The sequence below is a fragment of the Cynocephalus volans genome, chromosome 4, assembly GCF_027409185.1.
Source record: "Cynocephalus volans isolate mCynVol1 chromosome 4, mCynVol1.pri, whole genome shotgun sequence".
In the NCBI taxonomy this organism is placed as follows: Eukaryota; Metazoa; Chordata; class Mammalia; order Dermoptera; family Cynocephalidae; genus Cynocephalus; species Cynocephalus volans.
In genome coordinates this window covers 159,656,955-159,684,825 of record NC_084463.1, presented here as the reverse complement: position 1 = coordinate 159,684,825, position 27,871 = coordinate 159,656,955, and the positions used below count along the sequence as shown (strand labels likewise).

At 56.7% G+C, this 27,871-nt stretch overlaps 5 protein-coding genes across 7 annotated transcripts; 1 reads left to right on the top strand and 4 right to left on the bottom strand.

Moving 5' to 3' along the window:
- Positions 1-4,163: 4,163 nt before the first annotated feature.
- Positions 4,164-7,323, bottom strand: PRDX5 (peroxiredoxin 5). Its single transcript, XM_063093308.1, has 6 exons — positions 7,107-7,323; positions 5,726-5,860; positions 5,012-5,143; positions 4,712-4,750; positions 4,512-4,573; positions 4,164-4,388 (listed from the first exon to the last, which is right to left on the bottom strand). Exons 1-6 carry the CDS (start codon positions 7,287-7,289, stop codon positions 4,283-4,285), a joined length of 657 nt encoding a protein of 218 aa, XP_062949378.1. The 5' UTR covers positions 7,290-7,323; the 3' UTR covers positions 4,164-4,282.
- Positions 7,324-7,947: 624 nt separating this feature from the next.
- TRMT112 (tRNA methyltransferase activator subunit 11-2) lies at positions 7,948-8,879 on the top strand. Its single transcript, XM_063093309.1, has 4 exons — positions 7,948-8,077; positions 8,171-8,272; positions 8,416-8,505; positions 8,604-8,879. Exons 1-4 carry the CDS (start codon positions 8,000-8,002, stop codon positions 8,709-8,711), a joined length of 378 nt encoding a protein of 125 aa, XP_062949379.1. The 5' UTR covers positions 7,948-7,999; the 3' UTR covers positions 8,712-8,879.
- On the bottom strand, positions 8,828-16,833 carry ESRRA (estrogen related receptor alpha). 3 transcript variants are annotated; one of them, XM_063093307.1, is made up of 7 exons: positions 16,615-16,833; positions 14,850-15,186; positions 11,539-11,655; positions 11,261-11,389; positions 10,670-10,837; positions 10,302-10,571; positions 8,828-9,861 (listed from the first exon to the last, which is right to left on the bottom strand). In XM_063093307.1, exons 2-7 carry the CDS (start codon positions 15,172-15,174, stop codon positions 9,602-9,604), a joined length of 1,269 nt encoding a protein of 422 aa, XP_062949377.1. In that variant the 5' UTR covers positions 15,175-15,186; positions 16,615-16,833; the 3' UTR covers positions 8,828-9,601. The 3 variants fall into 3 exon arrangements, with proteins under 3 accessions (XP_062949377.1, XP_062949376.1, XP_062949375.1); XM_063093306.1 differs by lacking the exon at positions 16,615-16,833 and adding an exon at positions 16,583-16,611; XM_063093305.1 differs by lacking the exon at positions 16,615-16,833 and adding an exon at positions 15,487-15,576.
- An 843-nt stretch (positions 16,834-17,676) lies between these two features.
- On the bottom strand, positions 17,677-20,383 carry CATSPERZ (catsper channel auxiliary subunit zeta). The gene is made up of 5 exons (XM_063095167.1): positions 20,363-20,383; positions 19,811-20,138; positions 18,826-18,905; positions 18,529-18,595; positions 17,677-17,786 (listed from the first exon to the last, which is right to left on the bottom strand). Exons 1-5 carry the CDS (start codon positions 20,381-20,383, stop codon positions 17,677-17,679), a joined length of 606 nt encoding a protein of 201 aa, XP_062951237.1.
- Positions 20,384-21,064: 681 nt separating this feature from the next.
- On the bottom strand, positions 21,065-26,738 carry KCNK4 (potassium two pore domain channel subfamily K member 4). The gene is made up of 6 exons (XM_063095973.1): positions 26,478-26,738; positions 23,495-23,618; positions 23,215-23,375; positions 22,850-23,036; positions 22,233-22,372; positions 21,065-21,445 (listed from the first exon to the last, which is right to left on the bottom strand). Exons 1-6 carry the CDS (start codon positions 26,664-26,666, stop codon positions 21,065-21,067), a joined length of 1,182 nt encoding a protein of 393 aa, XP_062952043.1. The 5' UTR covers positions 26,667-26,738.
- Between the last annotated feature and the right edge of the window lie 1,133 nt (positions 26,739-27,871).

Below are 27,871 nucleotides of genomic sequence, written 5' to 3'. Positions count from 1 at the left end.
ACACCAAGGTCAAAGGCTCAGTTCCCGCTACCGGCCAGCTGCCAAAAAAAAAAAAAGTCTGCCTTTATAGTGGTGATGGTTGCACAACTTGGTCAATATGTTAAAAACCACTGAACTCCACACTTTTAAAGGGTAAAATTTTATGATATGTGATTTATACGTCAACTTGAAAAATCAATCTTTGATGAAGCTGAACAGAAGGGACCAGGAACAAGGAAGCAAGAACAAAGACTATTGTCCTCAGCAAATGGAACTGACTCAGGGCCTTGAAGGTTGGAGCAGTTTGGGCAGGAGTAGGAAAGGAAGGGGCAATGCAGGTGGTGAACATTGTCTGGAAGATGCTGGAGGGGAGGAGCTTGGAGGGCCCATGGCTGGGAAATTGGGGTGACGGGAGATCAGGGTTGCAGGGAACAGGGATGGAGTCTTGGAGAGGGGTCACTGGGGAGATGAGACCACACAGGGATCTGGGACAGATTAGTACATGGCCCCTCCCAGGCTGATGGGGACACCAGGGAAATGACATCATTCCTTGGGAGGCCACAGAGCTCCCAAAAGTCCCTCTTCTCAAAGGTGACCCCCCCATGTGGCCCACACTGCTTGTTCTCCACCCAATATCCTTTCCTCCTCTCTCCCTTAGTAATAGAACCCCTGGTTTTTTACTTAGACATATGGCAGCTTGGAATAAAGTTGGTATTTCCCAGCCTCTCTTGCAGCTAGTAAGACTGTGTGACTAAGTCCTATCTAATGAGACGTAAGTGGAAGTGATATATGGCAGCTTCCAGAAAACCTTCTTAAAAGACAACTAGCGTGGGCCTTTTATCTGTTCCCTATTTCTTCCTTCCTGCTGGCTGGACTATGGATGTGATGGCTGGAGCTCAAGCAGCCAAACTGAATCATAAGGTAAAGACACGTTTAAAATGGCAGAGCAGCGAGATAGAAGGAGCAGGGGTCCCCAGTAATCGTGCTGCTGCCATACTAGCCCAGATTGTCAACTTTCTGCTGCATATCTGTGAGTTACACCTCTGTCTTAAGTCACTGGTATTTAGGGATTTATGTCACTCTCAAGTATATCTAGATCTAAGTCAGACTCACTGTGGTCAAGTTTATGCTGAAACAATGGGAGCCAATGTCCAGGAAGCTGGGGAAAGGGCAGCTTCCTCCTTCCCTGCCTTCCTTCACTTCTTTACTTCTTTCTGAAACGTGTTGAGTATTTCCTGTGTTCCCTACCCTGAGCAGAGCACCTTACCTGTGTTAAGTAAAAAGACACGATTCCCAGCTCAAGGAGGGAGCGGTGATACAAATATAAATAACATGGCAGACTGATATGCATGTTTCAAACACCAAGAATCTGTGCATTCACATAGATGTTACCCAAACTTCTCTAGAAGTTACGCAAACATACACAGGTGCACACAAGTACACATTTTCTCTCTCTGCCGTCGCTCCTCAATGCCTGTGTGGCCAAACAGGCTACACAGTGGAGAATACGGATTCTTTTTATTTTTTAATAATCATTTATCGAGCACTTATGTATTAAGTGTGCTAGGTGTAGTGCCAAATGCTTTACAGAAATTGTCTCATTCATTCCCCATAACAACCCTGTGAGTTATTCCCACTTCAGAGAGTAGGGAAGTGAGGTCAAGGAAAACTAAATAGCCTGTCCAAGGTCATCCAGCTTCTCGGTAGCAGGTTGGGATCCCCACTCTGGTGTTCTGAGTTCAAAGCTCAGTGAACCCACCTTGAGACGATGCCTCCCAAGTGGGGGGCAGAGGTCATTTGGGATTCTTGGAAGGATGCCAGGGATTCCTCAAAACCCTTGAGGACCATGTGGAGATCTGTTCAACAGCATTTCAAAGGGACTCTTAGGGCCAGCCCATGGCTCACTCGGGAGAGTGTGGTGCTGATAACACCAAGGCCACGGGTTCGGATCCTATATGGGGATGGCCGGTTTGCTCACTGGCTGAGCGTGGTGCTGACAACACCAAGTCAAGCGTTAAGATCCCCTTACCGGTCATCTTTTTTAACAAAAAACAAAAAAAAAAAAAAAAAAACAAAGGGACTCTTGACCCAGGAAGGCGCAGAACTGCTGATGCCGAGTAAAACCCTCAGCCTCCTGGGTTGGAATGGCTGTGGCCTTGGGCAGGTTGGGACAGGTGAGGGAGTTGTATTTGGGCATGTATTAGGTGGAAGTTTCAGGTTATTTTGTTTGTTTAGTTAGTCTTATAACATGGGCTTTTGTCCACCAATGGCCCAGGAAGGCCCCACCTGCCACTGTGCCAGGTGCAGCCCCCAGGGTCCAAGGCCCTCTGGTCCAGCCCACTGTGACGAAGATGGCTTCCCTGACAGCAGGGAGCAGCCAGGGTAGCACAGGGTCGCAGGGAAGAGGAATGGGGTAGTGGAGTGGGCTGTTTTACACACCCCCACCTTTGCCCACACCCTTGCGGGAAGCTCTACACCTCAGTCCCTCACATGTACAATGAGAGGATTGAGAGTTGGTATCCGGGAGAGAGACGGCCTTTATGCCATGGCCCTCATGGCAATAACAATGTGACCCAGAGTTTGGCAGTGGGAGGAGGGAGGGTCAGCAGGCCACCAGGGAAACTAGAGAGGTGTCAACCCCCTGCCCTGCCCCTGCCCAGGATCCCTGAAGGGTGGGAGGTTGTGGGACAAGTCAGCCAAGCTGAGCACCTGGTTCCCCTCCTCCCAAGTGCCCCATCCACATGGTCACCACCATAACCACCCACCCCAGCATGCTTTTAGCTGGGTGGGCCCCTGGACTCACCCTCCTTCCTAATACATTGCAGCCCCCACCTCTTGGACATCACTCTGATCACTGACCCTTCCCTACACTGCCCCCCAGAGCCTCTGTCTGCCCCCAGCTCGCCAAGCTGCCCGTAGTAGCTCAGGTATGAATCCAACCTGTCATTGCCCTGTGGAAATCCTTCAGTGGCCAAGGTACCCACAGGGTGGAGGCAAGCCGCTTATTGGCTTAAAGGGCCCTGCTGACCTCCCAGCATCCTCTCTCATCCCAGCCACCCTCACCCCTTTGCTTCCCCATGTGCTGCAGCAGTTTGGTCTGTCCCACCCCTCCATACCTACAGCCACACTGTCCCCTCTGCCAGGAACACCACTCCCACTGCCTTAGGGTCATTTCCTCTTAGACACCTTTCCTTGACCTTCTCCCAGACCTCCCAGTGAGTGCAGCCTGCTCTGGCCAGCTCTGTGGGCTGAGCCCTGGTCACCACCAGGCCGGAAGGCACACGGCAGGACAGTACCACATCGTGGCAAAAGCACAGGCTCAAATCCAGACGCCCGCTAAGTGGCGGAGGGGCAGTAACAATGCACACCTCACTGGGTTGTGGAGGGTCATTACCACCCCTGAAGCCCATGGCACTGTGCCTGGCATACAGTATGTGCTCTGCAAGTGTCTGTCTCTCTAGACTGCAAGCTCCTAAACTTAGCAGGGACCTGGTAATCACTGCCTGCTGCCATGCACATGGCTTCCCAGGGCCAAGGAGCAGAGGTCCCCAGCCCCAAACCCTGCTGGTCTCCTGGCTCCCAGCCCCTCATTCCCACCCACTACTGGCCAGGCCTCACCAGATCTTCCCTCCACAGTTCACCTACAGACTCCTCCCTGAGGGAGCCCTTCTGGACTGGACCAGTGCTGCCTACACCGATGGAGCCCCTTCTGCCAGTCAGATAGTCCCAAGGTGCCTGCAGCCCTTCCTGCAACAAGGGTGCTCCCAGAAGGGGTTCACATATGAAAGGATGGGGGGGCTAGAGCTCAGCCCTGGTGGGGGGTTACTAGAGCCAAGATTCCTACCCTGGGGTTTCTGGCCTACACGAGATCAGCCAACACCCAGAGATCAAGCACAAAAGGTCACGGTGTGCACGACACTCGTGTCTGCCTGGGCCTTCCCCGTGTGCTTGCTCTGCATGGACGGCTCCTTCCCTGGCTCTTCAGACCACTGGGTCCTTCCCAGCCTCCAGACTGATGTTCAGAACACCTCCTTCAAGAGGCCTTCCCTGACTCCCACTTAATTCAGGATCCCCTATATTCTCTTCTTCAGCCCCTGCCTGCTACCCTCGCAGCTCTCAGTTTATCCTGTGACGATGGCATGAGGCCTGGCCCTCAGAGCAGCAGCAACTCAAAACCAAGGAGACAGATGTGAACCAGAGGGTTTATTGTAGAAATCTGGCCAAAGTTCCAACTGGGTGGCCCCAAGCCCCAGGGCTAGGTAGGTGAGATAGGAAAGGGTAGATGTAGTCTGGGCTCAGGGCCTCAGAGCTGTGAGATGATGCTGGGGGCCAGGCTGCAGGTAAGGCCTGTGCCATCCGGCTCCACGTTCAGGGCCTTCACTATGCCATTCTCTATCACCATGGAGAACCTGTCAGGAAGAGAGGCCAGCCAGCTATATCAGCCTGGGTCTGGAGGCTGGCAATGGAGACAGGAGGGGAGGCAGGAGCCAGGGCCCCAGGAGCACCCCCATGGAGGGCCCTCCCACCTTTACCTTTTGAGCCTTCGATTCCCAAAGAGGGACACCAATGAGTCATCTAATAATAAATCTGTCTCCTGAGAAGAGAGACAGAGAAAAGCGTCAGGAGCTCCCAAAATAGGCCAAGCCCTCCAGGCTGCTCTCCACACTGCGTTGGCCCTCCAAGTCCCTGCTTCTAAGGTCTGGCAAAGAAACCACCCCACAGGGGCACTCACCTTCCCAAAGGCTCCAGTGGGGTCAGCCAGGAGCCGAACCTGAGAAGACAGAAAGTAAAGGTCACAAAGAAAAATTTCTGGGCCGGCCCCGTGGCTCACTCGGGAGAGTGCAGCGCTGGTAGCGCCGAGGCCGCGGGTTTGGATCCTATATAGGGATGGCCGGTGCACTCGCTGGCTGAGCGTAGCGCAGACAACACCATGCCGAGGGTTGTGATCCCCTTACCGGTCAGAAAAAAAAAAGAAAAAGAAAAAGAAAAATTTCCTACCTGGCACTGACCCCCTGCAGGCCCCATGCCTTACCTTGCCTTCTGCCTTGTGAGCTCGTCCCCACTCGCTGGTCACAAAGACGTCGTTAACACTGAGACATGCCACCACCTGGACCCCCTTGTCCTTCAGAGTCCCAGCCTGCTCCACAAACCCTGGCAGGTGCGTCTGAGAAGGGGAAATAAAGGGCCAACAAAAGAATAATTGCATGTGCTCCTCAGCCCACCCTTCACCTCCAGGACTCCTTACACCCCTGCCTCAACATCACTGATTGCACAATGAGAACTGTGAAAACCATTGTTTTCTTTTTGCCTTGGCTACTAGGAAGCTCAGATCCAAATTTATCCTGTTCATGTTAAGACCATGTACTTCCCATAGGCAGGACTATATGTCTTAGTTACCCAAGTCCCAAGAACCTTCCACAGTGCCTGTCATCCAGCAGGATCAATTAGCGGTGCTGGATTTAATTGCAAAATCTTTTTCATTCTGTTCCTGATACTATTTTTTCACAGCCTCTACTTATTTTTGGAGGCACTGAAATGCATTTTTTTTTTTTTTAAATACGATTACTGGTAAGGGGATCTTAACCCTTGGTGTTATCAGCACCACACTCTCCCAAGTGAGCCACGGGCCAGCCCTACTGAAATGCTTTTTAACTGTTGAATCATCTACATACTCAGGACTATGTGGAGGACTTAAGAACAATACAAAAGATCCCAATTCCTGATCCTCAGAAGGGGAGGGCCTCACCTTGGAACAGCCAGGGGTAAAGGCCCCAGGAACTCCAAACAGCACACCCTTCTTGCCCTTAAACAGTTCTGCCAGGTTCACCTTTTTCCCTGGCTCCCCTTCAAACACCTCCACAGCGGGGATGGCATCTCCCACCTAGAGGGAAGGACTCCAAGGTAAGGGGGGAGGGGCGAAGGGAGAGGGGAGAACCAGAGCCAGAGCCTGGTAGCTGTGCCTGTTGGCACCAGCAAGAAGCTCCAGCCGTGTCAGAGTTTCCAGGGGTTCCTCCCTATCCCCTCCCCTCTCTGCCACCATCTGGTTACTCCACACCCTCCAGGTTTCAGGGTGGCCTTGCTCGTCTTAAGGGCCAGTTGGTGACAACAGAGAAAAGGAAAAAAGGCCTCCTTAAGTGTCTCAAAGGATTGCGTAAACAGCTGCCTAAGTTACAGGAATGGAGTGGGATAAATGGGCAGAGGGAGGGGACAGAGGGCTGTACATGGGGATGAGAAGGAGACCCTGACATCACGGAGGGAGAGGATCCTGGCCAAGTCTGAGTGTCCCACCCTCACCAAGAGAAAGAGGGAGGGCAGCAGCATGTGGGCAGTTAGGGAAGGGTGTCCTGGTTCCTATGCCCAGGTGGGGTATAACATAAGGAATCTCTTCAAGCAGGAATGATCAGCCTATCTGGGAGAGTGAAGACTTCATAGGGCCAGAGGAGGTAGCCAAAAAGGAAGGAGGGTCAGAGGTGGGAGAGTCTTGGAGGGGTCCAGAGGTTGGGAGTAGGATGGAGAAGGTGGAGGGGAGTCTCAGAAGAGTGTGGGGGGAAATGGGCGAAGGTCCAAGGAGCAGGGGATGGTTCCACAAGGGAGAGAGACTCAGCGTAAGGGTGAGAACTAGCCACAGCAGGAGGGGAGAATGTCACGGAGTAGAATGAAGAGGACACCAACGGGGGAAGGGACAACAGTTTCAGATGGGGTGAAGTGATGCCCAGTACTATTACAAAAGCATGGGGGACACGTAAGGGGGTTGAAAAGGGACCCTGGGGCAAAGGAGATGGTTCCAGAAGGTGGGGATGCCATGATATTCAATCGCCTGAAAACGGTGGAGACCCGTCGCAGAGTGTCGCAGGGTGAATGTGAGGGCAGACGAGGCAAGAGCTCGAGATCCTCGGAACTGTCCCAGGAATGAGGCACGAGGGCCCCAAAACTGGCGAAAACTGTGGGGCAGCCATGGGGTCTTGCTGAGATAGGAGGGACAGACCGCGGGAGGGGGCGCTGGGGCGGCGGGGACGGGTCCGGAGGGCAGAAAAGACAGCGACAACCCCCGACGAGCGGGACGGGGGTGGCGGGGCGGCCTTGGGGAATTTGGGAGGATACGGAGGGTGGGGAGGGTCAGCGGTCACCTTGATCCGGGCCATGGCTGCGGTGGCGCTGCTGAAACTGCGGGCCCCGCCAAGCGCCCACCCTCCTTCTACTTCAAATCGTCGCCTCGCTGCCGCCGCCGCTACCGCAAACTCAAGGGCGGCCGCACGAGTGAGTCCCGAGCCCGCTCGACGGCCCAGGACGTACAGCACCGCCAGCCCCATGCCCGCCCCGAGCGCAACCACCCCGCCCCCTGGCCGGAGCCGCCCCAGGAGGCGGGACCTGGCGCGAGGCGCAGCCGCGGGACAGAGCAACAGGCGGGGCCTCGACAGCGCCGGCCCCCGGCCAGCCGCCTCCACTGCGCAGGCGCAGGCTGCACAGGGCCCGGACGGAGCTTCCGGGTTCTAGGCTCATTTGCATTAGGGGCTGGGTCAGTGAGGCAATTACAAATGGGGCGGAGCCTTCAGCGGCAGTGCAACTAGTTTGCATACAAGCAGGAGGTGCCGCTGTTTTGATGGGCCTAATTTACGGATTGGACAGTGTTTCCGTTCCTCTACCGAGAGAGGTGGAAGACTATAGCGTCAGGCGCTTGTGTAGGGTTAAAAACATGTTTACTCTCTATTCAGCCAGGACCCCTGCATTGCAGCTCTTTTACATATGATTTGCATCTTATGTAGAATTTGTAGTAGTGGGCTTTCGCTCAGCCAAAACCTCTGGGCGTGCGCCGTAGCAACCTCCCGCCAAGACGCTTCCGGTAGCAGCGCGTGACCCTCCCGAGTCTCACATACCTCCGCTCCGGCAAGCCGAAGTTCCAGGAAGCTCACCACTTCCGGTCCTCTGGCCGTCCAGTAGCATAGAACGGAGCAGCCCCGGAAGTGACGCCAGCGAGGGCAGCTTCTTCCGGTTCCGCCCTGTCGAGATCTCGTGTGGCGACATGAAGCTGCTCACTCACAACCTCCTGAGCTCCCATGTGCGGGGGGTGGGGGCCCGTGGCTTCCCCCTGCGCCTCCAGGTACTAATCGCGGACGGTTCTTTGCCCCTCTCTCGAGCAGGATAGAGAAGCCGGGGTCCGGTCCCTGCCTAACTAAGCTCCTCCGCCCCGCAGGCCACCGAAGTCTGCATCAGACCTGTGGAGTTCAACCCGGAATTCGTGGCGCGTATGATACCTAAGGTGGAGTGGGCGGCGCTTCTGGAGGCGGCCCAGACCGTAAGGACCTCCCCCTGCCCGTGCATACCCCTGGAAGGAGGGGGGCGGGCTCACCGCTGCCCTGTGTACCGGGCATCCCTGGAGCCCGGCTTGAGGCTGGGGTTCGGGCGTATCCAGAAATGACTTAAGCCTATTGCCCATAGCTGCACTTGGTCGAGGTGCCCAAAGAACCGATTGAAGGGTATGAGCGTGATGAGAAATTTTTGAGGAAGATGCACCACGTGCTGCTGGAGGTGAGAACCGGCCCATCACTTGTTTCCCCGACCACCTGCATCCCGCACTGAGGCTTCCGCTGCTCAGCTCTTTTCTCCCAACCCCCTCTCCGCTGCAGGTGGATGTGTTGGAGGGCACCCTGCAATGCCCAGCGTCTGGACGTCTGTTCCCCATCAGCCGCGGGATCCCCAACATGCTGCTGAGTGATGAAGAAACCGAGACTTAATTATGCCAGGCATCACTTTTTCATTCTATGACCGTGTATATGTTTATGTATATCTGGTTTACTAGTTCTGTTATGTGTATTTCCCAACCTTTAACCCAGTGACACAGAACACAGTGTTCTGGAGCTCGATAGTATATATTTTTTTCTCATTAAAGGTTCAAAACCAAAGCGGTTTTTCTTTGCAGCAAATATACATTAAAATAGAGTCTCTGTACAGCCAAGGGCTCTGGGCCCTGGCTTGCCCCATGTCCCTGCGCCTCCCTGGCCAAACCCAAAAATAAATATAGTGTTATTGCTCTGCAGGGCATAGAGGCAGTGCTCTCCCCACCCCTTGAGAAGGCTGGGTGGGAGCTGATGGGGGACCCTGGCCACCCCAGAGGTCCAGGGGCTGGAGCCTGCTTGGAGTTATTGCTTCAAGGGGGGGGGCACTAATGCCCAATGCAAATGATGAGGAGAGGAGCGAAGGGGGCAGGGGCCTTTGCTCTCCCAAGTCCCCCTCTGCTCAGGAGAGGGGGTCGGATTAAGCAGCAGCAAAAGCATCACCCATTGGGAGACTGTGGCCTCCATCCCCTTCCCTCCCTGAGATCAGGCTTCTGCCTCCCACACATCCCCTGCAGCCCCCTATGGCTTCCGCAAGGCCCCCTACGCTCTGGGGGCACGTTATGGCTTGCAAGGGGCAGCACTGCCCAGAGCCTGGGCACACACGGTTCCAGCTTCTGACACCCCTGAGTGGGGAGGGGAGGGCGTGGGGCCTGCTCCCAGGGGCCAATGGCATTGCCCTGGCCCTGCCAGCAGGCTGTGGCTCTGCCCAGACCCCAGCTCTGCCCCCTTGGGGCTGACCCCATGCTGGGCAGGTCCTGCCAGCACCCCCACTTGTCCCACCCCTTGCCTCAGTCCATCATGGCCTCAAGCATTTCCAAGAACAGCTTGTGCATGGGCACCTTGCCCTCCAGCTTCACCCCATAGAAATGGGCCAGCACTTTGCCCGCTGTCTGACGGAGGAGTGGTAACGTGAGCAGCAGCCTGCCTGCCCGCCGCCGCTCAGCACCTCCTCCAGGGCCGGCCCGGCCAGCTTCATACTCCAGCAGGGCCTCATGCAGGGCTTCTCGCAGCTGCTCCACAGCCTCAGCATCTTCTATGTGCACGGAGTCTATAACCAGAAGGGGAGAACTGTTGGCCTGGGCCATCTCTGGAAAGGGTAGAACCCACATCTGCTTGGGCCCTGCCAGATGGGTCCTAAAGATGAGCCAAATGGATTTGTCGATTGGCTGACTGAAGGGCACTACTCATGGCTCCTGCCCATAAGCCAGGGCAGGCTTTCTTTCTCCCTCAACTATGGCCACCTCTTGTCCTCCCCACCCTCCCTCCCACTAAACTCTTTACCTTTCCACATTAGCATGGTACTAGGGCTCAAAATTCTGTGTGCAGTTCAGGGCTGCCCTTGGCTTGCTTTGTGACTTTCGGCAAGTCATTTTTCTTACGTAAGCCTCAGTTTTCCTTATCTGCAAAGTGGGACTGTGCCACCATCACAGAGTTAAAAACGGGAGGGTCTTATGGAGAGATCTGTCAGTGCCTGCCCCAGACTCTCACCCGAATTTGCAAGGGCCAAGGCCTTCAGCAGGACATACTCCTCTCGCTCCAGCCGTAGGGCCTGTAGTCGCCGCACCAGTTGCAGCAGAGCTGCCCCCAGTTCCCCCAGGCCAGCTGCCCGTGCCCCCTCTTCATCCAGGACCAGGTCCTCAGCAAAGGCCAGCTCATCCTGAAGTGGCAGTGAGCGCTGGGCCACACCCAACACCAGTACCTCCATCCACACGCTCTGCAGTACTGACATCTGGTCAGACAGCGACAGTGACGAGAAGCCTGGAGGGCAGTGGGGGGCAGGCCTGGCTGAGCAAATGCAACAGAACCAGGCATGGCCTGGCTATTCAGGGAAGCCCCGGGTCTCCTGGGTCCTTTACCTGGGATACTCTTGGCCCAGCTGATGGTGACCACGATCTCTCGGTCAAAGAGGTCACAGAGAGTAGCCACAGCTGGGAGGTGTCCATCAGGGCCCGCAGGGTCAGGCATGGCATACAGCTTCTCAGGCTCGACCACCAGCAGGTGAGACACCAGTGCATTCACCGGGGCTGCAGCAACAGTTGGAGGACTTGAGTCGGGAGCATTCATTCATCAGGCCCCACAGGCCTTTCAAGGTCAAGCCTCTTCCCAGTCAGTCCCCCGTGACCTTCCTCAGTAGCCACTGGCCAGCCAGGCAAACACCTCTCTCCAAGAAGAGTGCTCACTATCTCCCAGGGAAAGCCAGTCCATTTGTGGACAGGCTCTGAGTATTAGAAAACCCTTCCCTATTCCCAGTTGTACTACTTTATGACTGACGCAGGAAAAGGCATTTTCACAAATAATTCTTGGTGAAATGAATAAGTGAATAGATGAAGGAAATCTGGGTCGTGGTGCCCAAGATAACTACTGTGCTGAGTGAATGATGACACACAGAGGCTCCCGTGTCCTAGCCCCACCCCAGCCCTAGAGCTGTAGGGCCTCAGTGTTCTCACCTGTCTTCCTGGGGCCTCCAGCTACTGCCAGGGGGCCAGCAGGAAAGGGGCCTGGGAAGGGCAGTGGGTCCACCTCTGGCCGACGCTTGTACTTCTGTCGCCCACCCCGGACGCGGTCCAGGCGCACCCCTTGAATTGCAGGAAAGGACTGTGTCCATGGGGCTGGGGTGGGCTTGTTCTGCAGCACTGTCCTCCCCAGTGCATTCACCAGAACTTCCCAGGCCCTGCCCCATCCGGCCCCATGCACCCAGCCCCTCGGACCCCTGCCCAGTGCTCACCCTCCTTGAGCATGCCCACCCGCAGGCACTTGGTGAAGCGGCAGGCCTGGCAGGCCTTGCGTCTCCGCTTGGTGATCTCACACTCATTGGAGGCCGGACAGCTGTACTCGATGCTCCCTGCCAGGAAGAGGCAGGGCTCCAGTGGCGGCCTCCCAGGGCCCAGAAGGGGCCCAGCTGACAGAAGAGCCCTGACTTGCCCCAGGCAAGCACGGGTCTGGGGGTATGGGGAGGAAAGGGAGAGCAGGATGCCATGAGCAGGGCAGGGAGGGGAACAGCCGCTGGGCGGGGGGCCCCAAGCCTCTGGTCAAGCCACATCTCTGGGCCACACTGCCTTCATCTATTCTTTTCAAGGGGCCACAATGACCTCTACACTGCTAAATCCAATGGTCAATTCTCAGTCCTCATCTTACTTGGCCTAAAAGGAGTATCTAGCACCATTGATCACTTCCTACTCCTAGAAATATTTAAACACTTTCTTCTTTTGCGTCTAGGACACCACATTCTCCTGGTTTTCCTCCCACCTCACTGGCCACTTTGTGGTTTCTGTGCATCTCCCTGAGCTCTCCCACTGAAGAACTCCAGAGCTGTCCTCGGACCTCATCCCCACTTATTCATTCCCATGGTGATCTTACAGTCGTGGAGCTTTCAAATTTGTATCTCTAGCCTAGACCTGCCCTGAACTCTAGACTCATGTTTCCAGCTGTCTCCTTGACATCTTGCATGTCTAGAAGGCATCAAAAACTTAACATGTCCTAAATGGAACTGAGATCTACCCTCCAAAGCCTGCAACCCCACTTGTCCAGCTGCGCAAGCAGAAAACTAGGCAGCATCTTTGATTCCTCTCACACCCCACATCCAGCCCATCCACAAATCCCAGTGGGCTTTACCTCTTCATATGTCCAGAATCCATCTCCTTCTGCCCCTGGCAACTGTTTCCACCCTTAACCCGAGTCACTGTCACCTCTCTTCTCACAGGCCTCCTGCTCTGCCCCTTCCTCTTTCAATCTATTCTCAACACAGCAGCCAGAGGGATCCCATTAAACCGACATCAGATCTTGTGCCTCCTCCGCTCAAAGCCCTCTTCCAATGACTTCCCTTCTCAGAGTACAAAACAAAGTGAACCCGCAGTCTGCAATGCCTGCACCCCTGCTCCCTGTCACCTTTTTGACCTCTGCTCCCTCCTTTGGTCTCCTCCACAGTCCTCAAACAGGCCCTGCCTCAGGGCACGCTGCTCCCTGCCTAGAGCTCTGGTCCCAGCATCCACACAGCTCCTATACCTCCTTCAGATCTCTGCTCATTGTCCCTGGCCACGCTGTGACGCCAAATCCCCCTCTGCAGATGCTTCCTTGGCCTCTGAACTCTGCTTTAGTTTCACTTCAGCTTTCAGCACCATCTAATATGCTACATATGTGCATATTTATCTTGTTTATTATCTGTCTGCCCACTTCAGTCTCAGCTCCACCAGGGCCTGGACTGTTTCCAGAACTAGTAACAGGATGTAGTAGTCACTGGTGGCCCTCCCAGCCTCAAAGTGCTACCTCAAGGACCAAAGGACACAACCAGCCAACAGGATATTAGCATGTTTCTCTTCAGGGTGCACTTTCTCCTATACCCTACTTGGCTTCTGTGCTCAGCTGTAGACACCTCCTCAGGGAAGCCCTCCGGAGCCCTAGACCCAGACCAGTCCCTTGGCATACACATACCGTGCTCCTCGCCTTCCACTACAGCTGTAATAGGACAACTCTGTGCAATTCACTGCTTCCTCTCTCTCCCCTCTGCTAGCATGTAAACTGCACTGGCCAGGGCAGCAAAGCTCATGTTTGTGAAGAACAAAAGCTTTGGCTGCCGCGTACCAACTGTGCGACCTTGGACGAGTCCCATACCTAACCCCTGAACCCGACCCTCAGTTTTCCCAGCTGTAAAACTGGGATGATAAAAATCATACTTACTGCAAAGGCAGGTTGCAAGAATTAAGACGGTTAATATGGGTAAAACATTTAGCATGGTTCACAGCACCTAAGTGCTCAATAAAAGTCTACTATTTATAGCTACCACTCAATAAATATTTGTCAAGAGTCAGCAAAGAGTGAAGGGTTCCAGGGTGGGCAGGAGACATCTGCACCAGAAGCTGTTGGCTCATTGGTCTTCTGGGCCAGAAGAGAGCACAGACTTTTAGACCAGTGAGTTTCAGCCAAGTCAAAACTCCTTGGCATGTCACAATCAGTGGTGAGGCATCTGTCCGAAGTTCAGTTATTAGCAATAAGCAGAGGCAGCAGTCTGGCATTTAAGAGCTCAGCTCTGGACCTAAACTGACCCAAGTTCAAATCCTGGTTCTGCGATATTCTACCTGTGAGACTTGAACAAAATTTCAAAAACCTCTCTGAGCCTTAGTTATGAGAAACGTGCTGACACCTTCCAGCATTGCTGTTGGGAGCTAACAGATCATAAAGGTGGAAGGGCACCATTCTTAAGGAAGTGCCTGGCTCAAGGTAAGCACTCAAACATTTTTAAAATTATACATGTTATAGCCTCAAAGTAACCGACAGATATGTGAAAACATAAATATCAGGCCCAGGACTGGCTGGTTAGCTCAATTGGTTAGAGCACAGCCCTATGACACCAAGGTCATGGGTTCAGATCCCAATACCAGCCAGCTGCAATAAAATAAAATAAAAATAACAGGCCCATCCCAAGAAATGCTTGCATCAGCATCTTGCTCACTCCCTCCAATTTTGATATGCTTTCCTAAGTGACAAAAAAGACAATGACTTTAAAAGCAGGGATGCCTAATAATCTTTTTAAATTCAAGCGCTAAAATATGATGTAGCTGGTCTCATACCTACAAAAACCTGCCTAGCATTAGTGATGCTTTGGGGAAATCAAGAAAAGGGGGATGTTCTCAAAAGCCAATAAAAAAAAAAAAAGAAAGAAAGGGGGGCTGTTCTATGCTGGAGAGAGGTCAACAGTTGCCAGAAGTCAGAACAAAATTTGGGAACAGGCAGAGGCTGCCTTGGAGTTTTTCAGAGCCACCGTCGAAGGTGCTAGACCTACAGTACCCAGAAACCCAGGAGGCATCCTGAGTTCTTGCTCATATCCCACTCCAATCTATCAATACATCTAGTGGCTTTATCTAATTTTCAAAGGAAAGAGTTCCTGGGAGGTAGAAGGGCCTAGAAACATGAGACTGCCAACCTCAAACAGTGCCACGACAGTCTGGGGACCTACTGCACCCAGCAGTGTAACACTGGGTGGTGCTGGCCCCAAAGGGTACAGGGCAAAGGGCACAGGAGTGGGGTGGAGTGGGGGCTCACCCTGGATGGTCCTCTTGAAGAAGGCTTTGCAGGCCTCGCACGATGCCACGCCATAGTGGTAGCCAGAGGCCACGTCCCCACAGACCAGGCAGAGGCGTTTGGGCAGGGAGCTGAGCACCAGCTTCCCACCACCCTGCTCACCAGGACCAGCCCCCTCCCCATCCTCCTCCTCCTTGTGGCCTGGGAGGCAGCGGGTGGGAGCTGGACCAGGGGCCAGGGCCACAGGGGGCTCAGTCTCAGTCTCCGAGGAACCCTTTGGACTGTCGGGGCTGGCTGGCTCTGCCTTGATGTAGAGAGGCTCAATGCCCACCACCTGGCTGGACATGGCGCTGGTCACCTGCAGGGAGAGACCCGTCAGGTCGCAAGGAGGCACTGGAATGGGGGATGGAGAGACATCCTGCCACATGGGTTGTCCAATGCTGGGCCCGGGGCCGGGCTTCCAGGCTCAGCAAGGTGAAGGGAGGAGGGACAGAGTCCGAGGAATGGACTGCCCATGAAGAGGGGACCCCAGCTGTTGCCATGGGAATAGAGTCACCAAGAGCTCCAAGGCCAGTAACTGACAGCAAGTCTCCCACTTGGGAACCTGGGGGAGATTCGGAAAGCCCCTACTCCCACCCAGGCCAGGGAGCAGGGTAACCTTAGCCCCTGGGCAAACTTCAACTCCATCTGGAATCCGTAGCCAGAAGTAGGATACTGCCCAATTTTCTCCAGATGGTTGGGGGTGCTTCAGTGATCTCCGTCTCATCTGGGTGTTCTCCATTCAAGAGCACACTGAGGCACACAGACCCAAAGGCAGCTGATGGACTCACGTGTACATTCACACCCTCACACGCTCCCACTCACCTGAGTTCTCAGGTGTCCTCACATGCCCACTCATGCTCACTCTCTGCTGGGGACTTTCACAGCCACACAGTCCTCCTGAAGGGTGCACCCCATAAACAAACTCACACTCAAGGCTCATGATCACACACTCACACTTACACTCTCACCAAGTCCCCACATTCAGACTCTTGTGAAAACATCCAGTCTTTCACACCTGACACACCGTCCCCCTCCTGCCCCAGCATGCCCAGCCCCAGCCACACCGGCGGGCGCGGCTCCACCTCCCTGCACCCCGGCCTGCACGTTCACTCTTACACTCCTACTGCCGCAGAGTCCTCCACCTCCCGGGCGTCCCGCCCCTCCCCCGACCTGCGCACACCTATGGGAAGTTGTCTAAAGTTGCTGCGCCTCCTCTCCCCCTCCGCAGCGGGGAACCTCTATCAGGTTATCAGGAAGTAAATGGGGAGAGCCAAGGAGGAAGTTCTCCCCTGCCGGTGTGATGACCTTTGACCCAGAGAGGAGGGTGGCCCAAGGCCCCTTCGAGCGCCCCCACGTGGTCTTCGAAGCCCCTTCCCCGACTGAGAACCTTCCCCATCTTCCACCCCGGCCCGCCCCTGGGACTTTGGCATGCTCCGAGCGCCGGATTGAACCCTGCCCCGGGGCTGGATCCAAGGCCCAACCCTGACCTGGGCCAGGACCCGCAGCCCGAGCCGAGCCCGAACCCCAGCCTGACCCAGGCCGCCCATCCGGACCCGGACGCGGGATCCCGCCCGGACCCTGACGCCGTATGGCTCCCGACCCGGTCCCGACCGTGATCCGGGCCGACTCCAGAGCCGGCGCCCGCCCGGAGCCCGCCCCCCGCCGGCCTCCCTGCCGCGCTCGCACATGGCCCCCGCACCCCGCCTGCCCACCCCCGCAGCAGCGCTCTCCTCCGCCCCCGGACCTGGGGCTCCCGCACGGCGGGCGGGCAGGCATGGGGGCCGGGCGGCCCGGAGCGCCGGGGTGAGCCGGGGGCCGCGGGCGGCCCCTCCTCCGCCGCCTCCTCGGGCCGCGCCGCCCCACCGCGCCGCGTCCCCTCACTCGGCGGTGCCGCCGGCTGCTTGTAGGACACAAAAGGACATCGCGGCCGCTTCCTACTCTGCTTCCTCCAGCTGACAGCGGGGGCGGGGCCGGCCGTGCGCATGCAAAGGAGGGGGCGGGGCCCGGCGCCCTATGCTAATCAGACAAGTGGGGCGGGCGGCGCCTGCGTGCCCGAACAGGTCGGGGCGGAGCCGGCAGAGCCAGTGGGCGGGCCTTCGCGAAGGTCCCGCCCCCCGCCGCCGCCGAGCCGCAGCGGCGCACTTGCGTACGCGGCCGCCGAGGGGACGGGGCGGGCCGGAGACGGTGGGGGGGGCGCCCGGAATAAGAGCGGGAGAGGCTGGGGCCGGAGCGCTCTTTCGTAACGGAGGAGGCGGGGCGCGCTGTGCGCGAGAGGAGCGGGAGGGGTCGCTCACAGGCCGCAGCCGAGGGGCAGGGGGACCACATACATATGAAAATGAAAGGGCGGGACCAGCGGAAAGGCTGGAGAATTTGCATTGGCTTGAGGGGCGGAGCCTATCACTCCCTCGCCAGGGGGAAGGTGCTGCCCCTTTTCCTTCGCCCCCTTCCCCCAAGGTAACGCCAACGGGTCACTTGAACTGCAGACACAATATTCCTGCAAAGCTGCAAAACTCGGGGTGGGGGAAGCAGACCTAAAACATGTAAGAAGTCCTGGAAGGCGAGGCAGATACCGCCCGGACGGAGAAAGCTCAAGGTCACTGCGGTGACCGAATGAAGGTCACGGGAAAGGGCGGGGCCACGTGCGTCCGCCTCACGCGGGCAGCCACGCACTGACTCACGGACCTTGCTCAGACTCTTTATTTCTCTAGGGCTCAGATTGCACGCGGATGGGGTAGGGCTGGGGTCTGGGGACCGGACAGGGCTTGGGGCTGGGGTCGGGCCGCCGCTCGAGCCCACGGAGGTGCTCTTAGTGCACTTTGACATTCAGCCTCTTGATCCGGCGCCTTCGGAGCGCCTCGATGTATCGCTGCAGCTCCTTGGTCATGAAGTGTTCCCCGCCGATCTCCGACTGGTAGCCTAGGAGGAGGGCAGAACTCAGCTCAGGGCACTGAGCCGAGGCAAGGTCTCCCCAAAAGCGGGCGCTGCACTGAGCCGAGGCAAGGTCTCCCCAAAAGCGGGCGCTGCATGTGTGATTCGAGGAACCGCAGGTGATTTGGGGTGGCAGCAGAGGTGGGCGCTCGGGTCTGTGTCAGCGTGGGGAACTTTGCATCACCAGGGTGCTGAGTGTTAAGGTAGAGGATGAATGAGAACAAGACCGGAGAAAATGTTGCCGGCCTGAACTAGGGCGGTGGTAGCCAGCAGCTTTGCGGCCATCTCCTGGACCACACACTCTCAGCCATCAGCTGGCCCTTTCTCTCCACTGGACGTTCATATCATAAGCAGGAGAAGTTTACCCAAATAATCCACTGCCAAAGGGCTCCTTACAGCTCCCCCACGCGGGAGGGAGCCAAGGCTACACAAAGGCTGTCATCCCATCGGGCAGGTGGAGAAAGAGCTCAGAAAAGCTCCATCAGATAGAGGGGGCTGGGCTATCGCTAGAGCCCAGGCTTCTGACAGCCACCCATGATCTCCCCACTGGGCCTTCCTGTGCTCAGTCCCTCAACTTTTAACTTTTGTCGGGCCCTTGGAATAATTGTAAGTGCTTAGGCGATCTGACAAGGCATACACATCCTGAAGCCCCACTCTCCCGGGCCCAAGCCCTGCAAAATCCACCAGGATCTCTTGTGGAAGCTGGGGTGGGGGTGGGATGTTGGCTCACTCCGAAGGGCTTTGGTGAGGATTTCCAGAGCTTCATTCTCCATGAGTTCCATCAGGGGCAGCGGCAGCTGGAGAAGCAGCAAGAAGCTGCAAGAGGCTCAGGCGTCCAGTCCAGGGGACCCCAGTTCTACCTGCAGCTGAAATGCCCCCCTTGCTCCCAGCAGCCCCAAGACCCCCAACCAGCTGGACTTCCACCCTGCAAATGACTCCCACCCTCTCACTCCTGCAACTCCAGCCTACCCATCCCCCACCCTACTAACCCTCCACCCCCAGCCCTGTCCCCCTGGGCCCCTCCAACCCTGTTCTGCTGTTCTGCCCAGTAGGCTCGATGGGGGGTGTACTTCGGGATATTGAGCGATGACATTGAGGAAGACTTTTCTGGGAGAAGGAAAAAGAGAGGTCAGTCATCTGCAGACTTCTAGGTTTCTCTGGAGCAGAGGAGATGTATGAGTAGGCACATGGGGGGAAATGGTGTTCAGAGACCAGCTCCAGGTGCTGCCTTAGTGGGAGATAGTATAGAACCCTGGTTACAACTCTGGGCTTTAGGGTCCCACCCACCTGGATTCCAGTTCTGACTGCCCCACTGTGGGAGACTTAAAGCCAGTCACTGAAACTTTTTGCCCTTCAATTTCTTCATCTGTAAAATGGGTTAATAAAAGTGGCCCATTGTGGAGGCTGTGAAGTTTAAAGGGGATAATGCAAGGGAAGCCCTGTGCCTGGCACATTAGCAACCATTCAATATGCGGCAATTGTTATGTTATCGATTCCAATTCCCTGATGAGGGGGAATGGGGGGTGCGAAGAGGGAGAGGCAAGTCCTAAACAATGCCCCGCATGTTAGCTGAGTTTGTTAGAGCTCGCTGTTGCAACACCGAGATTAAGTGTTGGGATCCCCGGACTGGCCAGCCACCAAAAAACCGCAACCCAAAATAGCAGCCAAAGACTGAGTAAAAGAGACACCTCCTCAACCAGAGCAAATCCTCAGACAGAACTAACTCCCTCCTTTTCTCAACTGGCCCTAACATTCCATGAAAAACGCAGGTGCTACCGCGCTGCCTCTGCGCGTTTCGTGCGCGTCTCAGGCTCGGGGTGCCGAGAGAGGCCGGTAGGGGGCGCTCCAGGAACGTCTGCTTGGTTTAAAGCGTGAACGTTTCGCTCCGGCACCTCTCAGGGAATCCTAGAAACTTGGATCCTATCAGCTTCCCCCCGTTTAACATCGGAAATTGAGGCCATAGCCAGCCCCCTGCCCTGCGGGCGCCCACGGCCTGACGAGGCCACACTGACCAGACTCGCTCTTGGAATCGTCGTCCCCCTCTAAGAGGTTTTCCAGGGAGCCACCGCGGTGCAGTTCCCGCTCCAAAAAGTTGCGCTCGTCCAGGTCCCCTGGACTGAGGTTGAAGTCCTCCCCATCGTCCTCCCAGAGATCCTTCTGGTCGGACCACCTGCGAGTCTTGCCCACGCCGCCTTCCCCATCGAAGTCTTCGCAGACGCCGGACAGCGGCAGGTTCAGGTGTGACTGCGACAGCGTGACCGTGGTCCACAGGTTCCGAATGTCGTTGCTGTGCGGGCTCGCCCTGTCTGAGCCACGGCGATCCGGTAACTCGGGCGACACCTGTGGGCCACATACAACGAGGCAAACCAAGGGTCGCGGGGAGCTGGGGCGGGAGGGAAGAGCAGGCTGGGGACGGGGACCCTGAGCCGGGCCGGGGTGGGGTGTCCGTCGGGCGCGGGGACTCCCGCGAGCCAAGGCTGAGAGAGAAGCTTGGCCAGGGGCCCGGGTGGGACCCGGGATGAACCTAGGGCTGGCAGGGGAGGGTGCCCGGGAAGCGTTCTTACTTGGACAGGCTTTTCCTCCATGGTTCTGCCCAACGGACCCGGTCGCGCAGGCCTCAGAAGTCGCGCTCCAGGGAGGGGGAGGGGCAGGGGCTGTGTCCGCAAAGGCGATGCGGTGTCGCGAGGGGAGCGTTCAACCTCCACCTCTCCACTCTCTCTCATCCCCACCCCCACCCCGCAATATCTGTGCTGGGGCTGGAGTCGCACGTCCCATCTTGGCCGATCCCGACGCCGGACCCTCCCCGGTCGCCTGCAGGCACACACGCGGGCCTGAGCACAGCCGAGAGGGCCGCTACTTGACCGACGCGGGTGCCCAAGGGGCCCCGACCTGGGGGGGGTCACAGGAGGCCAGACGTGCCCCCGCGGTGGCCCAGGGACAGCACTCCCACCCCGCTCGCGTCCCCGGAGCGCGCACGCCCGCAGCGGTGCAGACTTTTCGTTTATTGATGCAGACTTTGAGGCACAGTCGTGAGGTGTTGTGAGGGACAGGCCTGGGTGGGACAGTGACATAGAAAGCCTCGGGGGTCTGGAAATGGATGGCAGTGAGGAGAGGGCCAGGGGCAGGAGGTGGCAGGTAGGTAACCCGTAGCCTCCAACCCAGGCTTTAGTGGCATCGGAAGAGGGCTCTTTGGTCAAACAAGCCGGGCATGCCGGGGAGAGGGCAGGAACGAAGCCCTTTGAGAGGCCCTGGCCGGGGGTCTGTCCCTACACCGGCGCGCCTTGGTCTCGGGGCCGCCCGGGGGCCCGGGGCCGCGCAGGCTTCCTGGAGGGGTTGGGGCGGCGGCGACCCCGCGGCGCGGGAGGCAGCGCACAGCCGCGCTCGCTCTGCGTGTCCGAGGACTCGTCGATAAAGGCCAGGTTCTCGCTGGGGTAATCCAGGGCTGAGGCCGTGGGCGGGGAAGGCGGCTCGGCCTTCTCGGGGGGCGCAGGGGACCGCGGCCTGCTGACCGGCTGCGCTGGACAGGGCGGTGGAGGCAGGAGTGGCTTCTCCTTCTCTGGCGGCGGGGCAGTGGGCCCGGCTCGCTGGGTCACCCGTGCGGTCACTGTGCCAGTCCAGCTGGCAGCCTGCGCCGTGAGGCCGCCCATCTGCACAGGGACGAGAAGCAGTCCTCGACCGGGGGTCCCCGGGAGCCTGCCCCTTCACCAATCAGGCATCAACCCTCTTTTCCTCCGGGTCCTCCAGCCTCAGCCAGCCGGAGGACGAATGGGCTCCTCATCGCCTCTGCAAGCTGTCCCCTCCTCCATGAGCACCGAAGTGCCCCCTTCCCCAGGAGCTTCCTAGAAAGCCCCAGTTTTATTTCAGCTCTCCCTCCAGTTTACAAACTAAAATTGTATCCGTTCTTTATCTGAAATTCACATTGAACTGGGCTGTCTGCTTTGTTTTTTGTGGGGTTTTTTTGTTTGTTTGTTTGTTTTGTTTTTTTGCTTTGTTTGTTTTTGTTGGGGCTGCTGGCTGGTACGGGGATCGAACCATGAACCTTGGTGTTATCAGCACCACACTCTAACCAACTGAGCTACTCAAGGAGCCCTGTCTGCATTGTTTTTTTTTTTAAGATAATCGGTAAGGAGATCCTAACCCTTGATTCGGTGTTGTCAGCACCACACTCTCTCAAGTCAGCCACGGGACAGCCCCGACTGCATTTTTATTTCCTAAATCTGGCAACCCTATCCATGAGGGCAGAGGTGGTGGAATCACCACAAACCTGAATTTACCCCTGTCCCTGGCAGGACACACACAGGGAGGGGCTTACTCAGTTCTTGCCTTGAGGAGTGCACACTCTGGTAGGAGTAGCGGGTAGACTGGCCAACCCGCTGTTAGGGTACAGAGCATTTGCGCCACAGCGCAGGTGCAGCGCCAACCCGGGGCGCATACCTCTGCCCGAGTGCGGCGGGACACTACTCGCAGCCAGTTCCCGATGGTGGTGAGCACCGAAGCGAAGTAGGCCAGGCCAAGCAGGATCCAGAACCACACGAGCGGCTGGTAGGCTGGATAGTCCTGCTTGGGGTCGGCGCCTGGGATACCACCAGGGAAGGCGGAAAGAAGTTGACTGTGGGGCAAGCCTGTGAGCCACTGCCCCTCTTCCCAACTCATCGAGAGGACCCGCCTTCCCCAGGATAAGGACTTCCCCAGGACACACTATGTGCTAGTGTGTGTGAATGCATGCAGGAAAAAGCGTGCATGAGTTGAAGGTGTGCAAGATGAGAGTATGCAAGAAGGGGTGTTCACGTGCAAGAATGTGACACGTGTGAGGGGTGCGCTTAATATATGAGTGAGCATGCATGGAATGCGGGCATGCAAAAATGTAAGTGCATAAGGTGTTGCATGCGGGCGAAAATGTGACGATGCATTCCAGGATGATGTAGGGGTTGAAGCAATCACGTGTGAGCGTGCAAACACCACATGGAATGTGAAGAGAGAAGTGAGAGTGCAGGGCCCCTGGACAGCAATAAAGCAGATATGGAAGTGCAGCACAAGAAGAGTGGCCTCACCGGCCACATAGTCGCCAAAGCCCACGGTGGTGAGCGTCACTATGACAAAGTAGATGGCCTCCAGCTTGCTCCAGTCCTCCATATAGCAGAACACGAACGTCGGCGTGAGAACAAAGAGCAGGCAGCCGATCAGCAGGAAGAGCATCGCTGATAGCACTCGCACCAGCTCCGGTGGCACATGCCACTTCTGCGGGCAGGGGCCATAGGCAGGACCAAGGAGACACCAAAACCTCCATACCCCACCCTCACCCCCCACCCCTCCCCGGGAGCCTTGGAGAGAGGCTCATGCAGTCCAGGGGCGAGCTCACGTGCCTGGGTCATAGGGAAGGGTATCCAAGCCCAGCACGGGGCATGGAGCAGCTCACCAGGAAGATGGCTTCGATGTGGCCAATGCCTCGGCGCAAGGAGGAGCCCAGCCGGTCCCCGACCCCTGCCAGCAGGATCCCGAACAGTGGGATTCCCACTAGTGCATAAAAGATGCAGAAGAGGCGCCCAGCATCTGTGCGCAGGGCCGCGTTGCCGTATCCTGGGCAGAGGGGCAGTACAGGAAGTCTAGAGGCCACCAGGCACCCCCTACCTCTCCCTGCACCTTCCCCCAAGAGGAAGCTCCTTGCCCCCCTCCACATTCCCCATCCCCTCCCCCACCAATTGTGGTGATGATGGTCCCTGAGAAAAAGAAGGCGCTGCCCAGGTCCCAGGCTGAGTGGCTGTTGTTACTGGTCGAGTTGGTTTCTGGGTTTGCACCCCCTCCCAGGGCATCAGCCACCTCCTGCAGGACAAGGCGCAGAAGGAGGAAACTCAGTCCTTCCCTCCTGTCCTGACCAACTCCCTGCCCCTTCAGTCTCTGGGGTGATTTTCTCCCTAACCCTCCCAGCGCTCCCTTTCCTTCTGGTCTCCCTGAAGGGAGTCCCTTACAGCAGACAACCAAATTGTGTGGCCCAATCCACCTGCAGGCAAGGTTGTTTGACATCTACAATGTTTTAGAAACATTTATCTACTCCCTAATTTCGCACAACAGATTTCCAGTTTTACAGTGGTCAGGAGCACAGACTCTGGGACCAAACGGCCTGTGTTAAAATCTCGGTGCTTTGTGATGTTGGGCAAGTTAACTCTCTGTGCCTTGGTTTCAGCATCTACCAAGTGAGGATGGTAATAATGGCACCTGTTTCGCAGATTTGTCGTGAAGAGTTAAAGCACTTACAACAAAGTAAGCACTGTGTATGTAAATAAGTTCCCACGTGGTGATACCGCCCTGTGCTTTCTAGCTTTCCACAGACCCCACCGCTCCCATTGCCCTTATGGACATTAGTTTGGGTATCTTTCCTTAGGAAATCTAATGAAAGTGAGGCACTCTTCCTCTAGGGAATTTTAGGAGGTTCACACACACACACACACACACACACACACCAAGCCCTGTGTAACATAGTAGGTGCTCAATAAATATTATTAAATAAATGAAATATCTATGTGTCTGCCCCTCTTGCCAGCCTGCAGGTCCCTCAGGCACAGGATCTGTGTTTTGAGAGTGCCTGCCCTAGGCAATAGGAGGTCGGAGCATAGGGAGGAGGACTTGCAGAGGACTTCCCTAAGAAGCACGGAGCCAAGGCACAAGGACAGTGTCTGTGGGGAAGATCATAAACCACCTCTTTCCTCCCTGAGTACGATCCTTGGCTCCCTGCTGTCTGTAGAATAGAGTCTAAACTCCCCAGCCCAGCATTCAAGCCCTTTTTCAAACTGGTCCCAACCTCCCTTACCCCAGTCTTTTCTCCTGGGACTCCCATTTTGTACCCCAAGTTACAGCAACCTTCCCCCCAGATTTTCTGAGACGACTCTATTTCCTGTAATAATAATTGTTTAATAAAAGCAAGAGGTGAAACATCTGATTAAAAGTGATTTAATTTTTATTTTGCAACACTTTTCCAATAAATTCACTACTTAGGGGGGAAAAAATCCTTCGTCATCCTGTGTGTTCTAATTTTTGCTTCAAATGACTGTGCATCTGCTCACTCCAGATTCTGCAAAACACTCTGGAGCTTTCCAGCTTCCACGCCTTTGCCCATGCTGTTCCTCTGCCTGGGAGTCTCTTGCCCCCAATGTCTAAAACTTTACCCCTCTCACCTGGCTCATTTCAACTACCAGCTCTTCCCAAAGGTCCCTGGCATCTCCCTCCTTTGCCCTCAGCACCCAGCACAGGGCCCAGCACACAATAGGTGCTTAACGAAGAACGAAGTAAGCAAATCTCCCTTTCTACTGCATCCTACAGTGATGTCTGTCCATGGATCTGTCCCCTTGTCTAGATGTGACATACTCCAGATCAGAGTCTGTATCTGCTCCACCCCAATATCCATTTCACTACTCACCCCTGTGTATAGCAGTACAGCCCTAGCACACAGTAGGTGCACAATTGCTGCATGATTTATTAATTCAAGAAATAAATCTTACTGTGAAAGAGAATAAAGCAGCTTTCACCCACCCTCCTAGGTCCTACTCCTCCTTTTCTTTCTTATCCAGGAAAAAAGCAATTCCATTGTGAAGATAAAATAGGTCAGATTCCCTCCCTCCCTCTGCCCTGTGGTCTGGAGAGACACACTCTCCGCCCAGGCTTCTTTGAGCCTCCTCCAGCATTCTGAACTGTTAGAGATAATATTGGATCACTTGCGTTCTGGTCCTATCCCACCCTCATCTGTGCCCTGTGTACTACACCTTGGGAATCGGCAGGAACTTGGAAGCCTCCATGCCAATGGCCCCTCCCTCCACGAAGAAGAGGCAGGGATCAAGAGATACTCTTCCATAAAGTAATAAACATTAATTTGTTAAAGGTAAACCTTTGTTTTTTTATATAACAGTGAGTCAGATATCAGAGAAAGTGACAGAGGTGCTTGCCTGACTGTACCCCAGAAGTCTCAAGCTCCGTCACTAGATAGTCACTAGACAGAGGCTGGCCAAAAGTGCCTCTGGGAAGCCTGACTCTGGCCCCATCCCTGACCAGCCCACACTTCCTCCACACACCGGAAACGTGTTCTGGGGGAAGGGGTGGCATCATGGTGGCATGGACAGGCTTTAAGGGATCCTGGAACCCTCCAAAATCATCTGCACACATTTCCAGAGAGAGGGGTGCCCACAGTATTCTCAGGCTTCTCTAAGGCATCTGTGACTCCAAAAAAGTATAAGAACCAGTGTAGGTAGGGTTGCCAGATTTAACAAATAAAAATATTGCACAGGATATACTTATATAAAAAAGCATTCGTTGTTTAGCTGAAACCCACATTTAACTAGGCATCGTATCTGGACTGTATCTGGTAACTTAAACCAGTGAGTTAGACCTGTACAAATAGGACACATCACATGTACAATAGCCATTCATTCATTCATTTTTCCTTCGTTCAACCACCATCACACACTGAGAGAGACATTCTAGGAGCACAGTACTGTGCCAGGCATTAGCAAGAAAACAAATGATCCCTTCAGTGCCATACTGAAAACACAGAGGCCTGGATCCCAGCCACTGCAAACTGTCCTCAGTGATACCGGTCTGGAAGCAGCAACCCAGCACAGGGCCCCAATGCCATGCAGCTAGTGCTAGGGGGTCATGGGTGACTGTGAAAGGGGCTCTGGCTCACCCACGCACCTTGATGAAGAGCCCCAGCTCCTGGTCGCTCACACAGGGATGTGCCCTCAGGAACTTCTCTCGGACCTCCCCCAGCTCCCTCTGGGCCTGCTGCTCGTGGGGCTGCTCCAGGGCCTGGAACACCAGGGCACCAGACACCAAGTAGAGCAGGACCAGCGCCAACAGTGCCAGTAGCGTGGTGCCGCGCATGGTGCGCCCAGGGGCTGGGCCAACTCCACTGCCTGCCTGGGGAGACCGAGCAGGGGGCTCCTGGGGAGCTGCGGTCACTGCGGGCGGAACCAGGGACGCTGGGATCAATAGGCTGGCCTGACGTCCCATACCCTCCTCTTTGATTCCCTACACACCCAAAGGTCCTTGTAGCTGCCAGCATTACTGTCCACAGATGTCCCCCCATCACATGCCTCTGGCTGGACGCTTGGTGCCAGGGCACACCCACTGCCCCCCGCCCATCTTCAGCCTCCCCCTTACCGCCACTGCCTGGCCCTCAGGCCCTGTCCGGGACTCCAGGGTGTGACAAGAGAAGAGCCCACCAGGGAGGGAAAGAGAGTGGGAAGGAGAGAGACTGAGCCCACCTCGGGAGGGGCAGGGAGAGCGATGTGTGCGGGGCCTGGCGGGGGTGTGGGGAACGTGCTTTCGAGGAGGGGGCTGCGGGGGAGCGGAGAGCGGGAAGACGGGCCCGACACCGCGCAGGGCGGGGACGGGGGATGGCGGGTCCCAGCTCGCCCGCTGCGGCTGCGGCTGCGGCAGCATCTTCACGGCTTGTCCCTACCCTCCCGCCTCTCCCTGCTCCCCGGCTAGCCACGACGGGCCAGACGGGGAGCCTCCAGGGGCCCCACGCACCCCGCCGGGCTTTCGAGGAACCCAGGGGCGGGTCCGGGCCGCTGCGCAGAAGCCGGGCGCGGAGGGGGAGGGCGCCCGCTTCCCGGAAGGGGGAGGGGGCGAGGAGGGCCCGACCAGTGCAGCAGCCCCCGGGACGGCTCTCAGCTCCCGGGACGGCGGGCGGCGGCGCCCCCGCGCACACGCGCCCTGACCCGCGCCGCCACTCCCGGGCACAAAGCCCCGCGCGCCCACGCTCCGCCCTGAGGCTGCAGCCCGCCCGCCGCCCCGGCTGCACGCGCGCTCCCCCGGCTCACTCCCGCACACGCCCGGGCGCACCGGGTCCCCATGGGCGTGCCGGCCGTGCCGAGGCGCCCCGGGGGTGCACGCACACGTGCGCGTACACACGCCGGACCGCGGGGCCACCGCGCAGCGCCCGCCGCCCAGACACACCGCGCGCCGGCCGCTCGCCCCCACCGCCTCCCCCGCGTCCTCACGCCGACGCCTCGCAGCGCGACCAGCGGCGGGACGCGCGGCCGCACCATTCCCGGGAGCGCCCACGCGCGGGAGGTGGGCGC